This window comes from Pelophylax lessonae (assembly GCF_965119305.1).
Source record: "Pelophylax lessonae genome assembly, chromosome: 2".
NCBI classification, from domain to species: domain Eukaryota; kingdom Metazoa; phylum Chordata; class Amphibia; order Anura; family Ranidae; genus Pelophylax; species Pelophylax lessonae.
In genome coordinates this window covers 724,418,030-724,425,773 of record NC_138769.1, presented here as the reverse complement: position 1 = coordinate 724,425,773, position 7,744 = coordinate 724,418,030, and the positions used below count along the sequence as shown (strand labels likewise).

Below are 7,744 nucleotides of genomic sequence, written 5' to 3'. Positions count from 1 at the left end.
GTGACTAGTAGGGTTAGCTTTCGCATGTTCAAGGACTGCCAAGACCTTGCAGATATTTGCAGTGGCCGACCTGCCCCTGACGAAGCCAGCTTGGGAGGGATGAATTAGTGTGGGAAGAACCTGAGCTATTCTGGAAGCTATTATTTTAGATAAAATTTTAGCATCAATATTTAAAAGGGATATTGGCCGATAGGAGCCTGGTTGAGTGGGGTCCTTGCCCTTTTTGGATAGTAGTTTTATGTAAGCCTGAGAGCCTGTGGGTAAATAAGTACCATTTTGCCACATATTGTTATACAGTGCAGTAAGAGTGGGCAAGAGGGTATCCTTAAAAGTTTTAAAAAATTCCGTCGAGTAACCGTCTGGGCCCGGCGCTTTTTGGGATGCCATATGAGATATGGTGTGAGCTATGTCCTCCGAGCTTATTGGTGCATTGATTTCTAGCAATTGGGCTTCCGTAAGGGAGGGGAGAGGAACAATGTCCAGAAAATTTTTGGCGGTCTCAAGATTCACCTGGTCTTTGCTATACAAGGTGCTGTAGTATTTTTTCAGAATGCCGCTAATGTCAGTAGGTGAGTGTGTTAGCTGTCCTGACTCGTTCCTGAGTGTCAGTATATGCGTGGGTTTGTAGGGGCCTTTGACCAACCTGGAAAGTAGTTTTCCAGGTTTATTCCTGAAGCGGTAAAAGGATGCCATAAATCGGGAACGTTTAGATTCCTCAATTTTGTTTGCCCAGTGGTCAAAGTTCTTTTTAGCCTCGTGCCACTCGTCTTTGAGCTCTGGGGAGTGCGAAGTGGTGAGACAAGATTGGGCTCGGTGCAGTTTTTCGCTCGCCTCTAGGTAATGTTTAGCAAGAACTTTCCTATATGTAGAAACATATGACATAATATGCCCTCGCAGGAACGCCTTGCCTGCCTCCCAGAAAAGGATAGGGTTTGTAGAAGGCTCCTGGTTCAGGTTAGCGTAGTCCCGCCAGGTTGATTGCACGTGATTTTGGAAGTCCTTATTATGTATGAGAAACACAGGGAATCTCCAGGTACCTACAGGAGGAGTGGTAGCTGCTAATGAAATGGATAGGGATATCGGGGAGTGATCCGATATGGCAATATCATGTATATCCGCGCTGTCAACATATCTGATAAGTTCCGGGGTAATGAATAAGTAGTCCAGTCTGGCCATGGAGTCCAGGGGGGGGGGGGAAATAAAAGCAGTAATCGTGGTCTGTAGGGTGGCTAAGACGCCACGCATCCACCAAGTGTAGGGCAGACATCATGGAGTGCAGGGGGGTTTCTTTAATGAGGTGCGGAACGGGAGCTGAAAGGTTTTGTCCTACGTTGTTTACGGTCAACCGTCGTGTCCATGACATCATTAAAATCGCCTCCAATTACATGAAAGGGAGTGGGGTTCTGAAGCAGCCACGTCGCGGTAGCACTGTTAAAACTGGTGGAAGGGGGTGTCGGGGCATACACATTTGAGACCCGTACAGTGCGGGTGGGAAGTCTGAGCACTAAAGACAGTCGTCTGCCTACGTCATCCCTGCTAATGTCCAATATTTCATAGGGGATCTTTTTATTAAGCAAAATGACTACTCCAGCCTTGTGGCCCATGGCTGGGGAGCATATCGCCTCCCCAACCCAAAGCTTCTTCAAGAATCGCAAGTCTCCCTCCCCCAGGTGGGTCTCCTGGAGGAGAGCGACATCCGCCCCCAATCGCTTGAGATGGCGCAATATCATCATTCGTTTATTAGGAGATCTAAGGCCCTTCACGTTCCAAGAAATAACTTTCAGGGTGGCCATGGATAGAGGATGGTGGGGTTATGAAAAGCAAAGAATGTACCGAACGCGGGGTTTCTCATGGAGGGGGGGACAGCAAAGGGTAAACGTTGTAGGTGTAAGACAGGAGGTGCAGCCCCAGAAAAGGAGTTCAGTGTAAAGGTGTGCTCCAGATTGGACTAAACGGAGAGAACTAATCTTGGAGCTTCGCTTTTTTCTCACTGAGGAGGGAGTGTACAAGCGTAGCCTCACACCTATATGCCTTTGTTGAAGGGCATCATAGCATGAGTATGGTCCGGGGAGCGATAATTCCAAAAACTGGGTGCGCCATACACGGAACCAATTGATAACTTCTAACATCTGGAGACTTGTGACAAAAATTAGGCATAGACATAACAAGCAAATGAGCCAACTTGTAAACAAAACACAATATAACAGGCATAAGAGTAGATGATATACCTGAGAGGAAGCGTTATAATAAACAATATTGTTCCGACCAGATACCTGTGACTGGTCTGGATTAGCAGAAGGCTTGGAGCTAGTAGCATAACAGAGCCTGGGAAGAATCGGCCAATGGGAACTTGGCCCTCATAGTTCACATGATGGATCTGCGTGCGGACGGATGACCGTATTTGCCCTTTTTGGGGGGGGTCCTTATCCGGTGTCAGTTGGGCCTTGCGAAAAAGAGACTCGCGTTTGGTTTGTGAGGATGATTCTTCCATGGGTGTGGATAATGACGATAGATAATGCTCCGCGTCCGATGATGTATGGAAGGACAGGCGTTCACCCCCAGATGTAGTAACATGAAGTATAGCAGGGTACGCTAAGGTAAAACGCAGTTGTTGTTTAAAAAGAGAGGAGCACACTGGAGCAAACGCCTTGCGTCTTCTGGATACTTCAGTGGAATAGTCAGCGAAGAGTAGAATAGGGCAGCCTTTGATGTGTAAGGGTCTGTGTTTCCGGAAGGACAACAAAATGGCATTCTTGTCCGCATAATTTAAGTAGCGGGCAATGATGGGTCGCGGGTTTTTCCGGGACTCGTTTGGGGCCCCCACCCGGTGCGCCCTCTCCACCGTGCAGCGGGATGGCAAGCCCAGAGCTCTAGGAATAATGTCCGAACAGAGAGTAAGGAGCTCTGCCCCCTGAACTGCCTCAGGTGTTCCAATGATTCAAAGGTTATTCCGCCTGGAGCGGTTCTCCAAGTCCTCAATTTTGTCCTGCAGAGCCTGAAGCGCGTTATCCTGGTTGTTTATATCCATGCTGTTGAGCAGGGTCTCTTCCTCCAGGGATGTGATCCTCTGCTCAGCCTCCTGTATTTGGTGTCTATGGGAGCCCAGTTCCTTGTGCAGCTGTGACAGGCTCTGTGTTATGGCCGTCTCAATAGCTGCCTTGAGCGTGGGGGACAGAATATGTGCCACTGCCTCAGCTATTTTAATGTAAGCAGGGTCAGCCTGGGAGTTGTCTGCGGTAGGGGCGAGCAGCTGGAGACCCGATGGTGGTACAGTGTGCTGTGAAAGAGAGAGGGAGTCATTCACCTCCCCCTCCCTCGTTATGCTGTCAGCCGTGGCCATATTGGAGACTGCCTGAGGAGCGGTGGCAGTGTCAGACCACTCCGTGCCGTTTGGCAGTGCCGCTTTTGCGGGGCGCTGGCGCTCCACAAAACGGTCCATCCTGATCCCCCGATGTGCGGGATGAAGGGTCTGGAGGTGGTAGCTCTCCGGGCGGCCTCAGACTCGGTAATTTTATACGGAATTGCAGCGGGTGTAGCGAGGCTTCAGGAGCTCACTCCTCCTTCATGAGCGCCGGAACCGGAAGTGTAGCACATACTTTTTTGTGAACTGCCCCCAGTTCCCAGCTCTGCCCACCTTTCCTATCCATTACAAAGGAAACTTTCTCTTTTTCCCTTGGACTCCTTCAGCAGTAGGTTTCTATCTCATATTTCTTTATTTTGATAATGGTCTTAATGGTTGGGGGAAGTCTAGGAGATACAGAAGAAAGAGCAATTTGATCCATGAACTCACCGGTGTTTACTCCTGACTGAAATAATGACTTCAGAGGTGGACATACCATTTGTACAGATTGGGCAGCTGCACAGGGGCCCTGTGGGAGATAGGGGCCCTTTTTTACTAAATGTGGGCGAGCTGTGTGCTGGATTCCAGCTGGTATTTACTGTCTGATCCCAGCTGCATATTAGAACATAAGAAAGGTAAGGGTATCGAAAAACTCTATTTTGTCTGCTTCTATCTATCTATCTATCTATCTATCTATCTATCTATCTATCTATCTATCTATCTATCTATCTATCTATCTATCTATCTATCTATCTATCTATCTATCTATCTATCTATCTATCTATCGTATCTACCGAATCTACTATATCTACGTATATACCTATCTATCTATCTATTGTATCTACCTACAGTATTTACTATATCTACTGTATCTATCTACCTTATCTATTTACCTATCTATGTACTGTACCTATCTACCTATTTATCTACTGTATCTATCTATCTATCTATCTATCTATCTATCTATCTATCTATCTATCTATCTATCTATCTATCTATCTATCTATCTATCTATCTATCTATCGTATCTATTGTATCTACTGTATCTATTGTATCTATTGTATCTATCTATCTACTGTATCTATCTTCTGTATCTATCTAAGTATTTATCTACTGTATCTATCACATCTATTGTATCTACTGTATCTATAGAATCTGTATACTGTATCTATTTATCGTATCTACTGTATCTATCTACCTATCTATCTACTGTATCTATCTATTGTATCTACTGTATCTATCATATTTATCTACTATATCTATAGAATCTATCTATCTATCTATCTATCTATCTATCTATCTATCTATCTATCTATCTATCTATCTATCTATCTATCTATCTATCTATCTATCTATCTATCGTATCAGTGTTTTCACTTATCACTTAGTTGTTGTTAAATGGGGTGTCCCAAAATTTTTCTTAAACAGAGGCCTTTTAATACTATGTTCCACTGACTTTGGATGAATAAAACCTTTAATCACCAGATTGTTGGCTAATTTTAATAACTTACGCTTGGATATAGAGGGGAAAACTGAAGAACCAGTGAGAACCATGCAGAATAATACGTCTTCCCACCAGTTGCTGCTGACACTCGGCTTCAGAGAAATGGGTTCGCTCAGGTACCTCTACAGTGCATTCGCTCTACTAGTTTATATCAGTGTTATTATGTTCAATGTTGCTGTTATCTCAGTGGTTTTGTTACACAAGCGTCTACAGCAGCCCATGTATATCTTTGTATGTGTACTGTGCATTAACGGCCTCTATGGCAGCACCTCTCTCTTTCCCAGTTTGATCTTCAATCTGGTCAACCACATCAACACCATTACTTATCCTGGATGTTTGACGCAAGTATTTTGCATCCATACTTACGCGGGGTGTGAAATGACCATCCTTGTCATCATGGCATACGATCGCTTTGTGTGCATTTGCAACCCTCTGAGATACAACAGCATCATATCCTTATTCGTGGTCTTCAAGCTGGTGGCTTTGGCCTGGTTTTACATAATTATCCTGGTCGGTATACATTTGGTGTTGACCATCAGGCTTCCCTTATGTGACACATTCATACTAAAGGTCTACTGTGACAATTGGTCAGTGGTAAGGCTGTCTTGCGTAGACGTTACTATAAATAATGGGTTTGGACTTTTTATTGCATCAACAGTTATAGTTCCAATGCCGATGCTGATCATTATCTCCTACATCCGCATCCTAAGAGCCTGTATACGTTTATCAACGGGCTTTAGAGCAAAAGCTTTGCAAACCTGCACTCCTCACCTAATAACTGTTACTATCTACACTTACAACTTGCTTTTTGAGCTCCTGATATATCGATTCATACCCGAAAGCTTAAATTATGAACTGAGGACAATCATGTCAGTGCAAATCATAGCATCCCCTCCACTTCTAAATCCACTCATCTACGGTCTGAAGTTAAAGGAGATAAAAGTAAAAATCATTCAGACTTTTTCATTGAAGTCTAAGACAGTGTCCATTTAGAAGCATTAACCTTCCTCCAACCAAAACTGATGTTTGGAAAGATATCAAGAAACTGAATTTGTCATTGACTGCTTACTTTATTTCTCTTAGAGATTTTGGCTTCCAGACCTCTCCCAGGTCCGCTGAAATTGAATCTGCTTTACTTTATATCCTAAAGAATTACGATGGAGCAGTAAGATTGGAACACCATGGTGTTTTATTTCTCTTAGAGATTTTGGCTTCAGGAAGTCTCCCAGGTCTACTCAAGTACCTCACAGATATAAGAGCACTTCAACTCTCCAGAGACCATCCATGACTTACAAGTCTGCAAGAACAATTCCTGATGCATCAAAATAAGAAGCAATAAATAAAATTAGTTTTGCTCTCCTGTGAATCATTTTCAGCTGACAGCGGGCTTAAGCCTGCTGTCGGTTGATGTCACAGAGCCGGTTCAGGCTGGGGGAAGATCGTGACCATATGGGCGGGATCCACCCAGGAGCCTGGACTGACACCTGGCTCAGCCTCTCGGCAAGATGCTGAGAACCTGAGCCAGCCCCTCCGGCCCCCTCTGCAGTCCACCGCTCCCTCTTATTCTAAGACACAGGCTGGAGGAATGTGACACAGCCTGTGACTGGCAGAAATCCGCCCACACCATGTTACTGCCAAAAATCAATTGAGATTTGATTTCAAATATATTTTTGTATGACAATTTAAAACGGTTTAATGATATTATTTATTTATTTATTTATTTTTCTTCTGTAATCCAAAAATGTTTTTATTTTTTATTTTTAACATGTGACCAGCAGCAGAGGACTAGAAGCTCCTCCTGCTTATGTTTCCCTGCAGACAGGCTGGGGAGAGCTGGGTCATGTTACAGCTGTATATCGATTAGGGAAAAGGTACTTATATTTTTTTTTTTTAGTTAAAATAATTACAGTACCATTAACTATATATAGAAATAGAAGGCATAATGTAAATTAAACAGTGTGTGTTTAGTATCAATTGAATGTTCGACCACCTAATCTAACCTTGATCCAATTTAAACTACTGCTGCAGGTCACAGTTTATGTTAAGCAAACAATAGCTAAAGCTTGGAAATCCCCTTTCCTCAGTGTAACTGTAATGAAAAATAGGATAGTTAAAAAAAAAAAAAAAGAAAAATCCATTAAGTGGTGTACACACAAAGCATGTTAATATGTAGACATCAGTTCACCCCAATGCCTGCACCTTCACCCCTCAAATCACCCCAATGCCAATGCCTGCACATTCACCCCTCAATTCACCCCAATGCCTGCACCTTCACCCCTCAAATTACTTCAATTACTGCACCTTCACACCTCAGATCAGCCCCAATTCCTGTATCACAGTAGTCCCCTGCATACTTGCTATGCTGCTGTACCACCTTGCACACCGGTTTATCATTGTATCCCCCAACACACCAGTTCCCCACTGTGCTTCTACAAACCTGTTCCCCACTGTACCCTCGTTCTCCACCATACCCCCCCCTCACCTGCACATCTGTTCCTCACTGTATACCCCCGCACATCTGTTCCCCACTGTACACTCCCCTCCGCACATCTGTTACCCACTGTACACCCCACCCCCCCGCACATCTTTTTCCCACTGTACACCCCTCTCCGCACATCTAATGATCACTATGCACCCCCCACACATCTCTTTCCCACTGTACACCCCCCTTACATCTGTTCCCCACTGTACCATCCCGTAACATCTCTTCCCCACTGTACACCCTCCACACATCTCTTCCCCGCTGTACCCCCCCTGCACATCTCTTCCCCACTGTACACCCCCTGTACATCTATTTATAGAAAAAGGGGAAAGCGCCTCTTGAGTGCGGTATACAATTTATTGACAAAATAGATAATAGTGACTCACATCTAGGTACTCATTAGCATGTGTGGCATGGC

At 44.4% G+C, this 7,744-nt stretch overlaps 1 protein-coding gene across 1 annotated transcript; it reads left to right on the top strand.

Moving 5' to 3' along the window:
• Positions 1–4,892: 4,892 nt before the first annotated feature.
• Positions 4,893–5,837, top strand: LOC309546774 (olfactory receptor 52D1-like; the record flags this gene model as incomplete). The annotated part of the gene is made up of 1 exon (XM_082246464.1): positions 4,893–5,837. The coding sequence occupies one exon, from the start codon at positions 4,893–4,895 to the stop codon at positions 5,835–5,837; it is 945 nt and encodes a 314-aa protein (XP_082102590.1).
• Between the last annotated feature and the right edge of the window lie 1,907 nt (positions 5,838–7,744).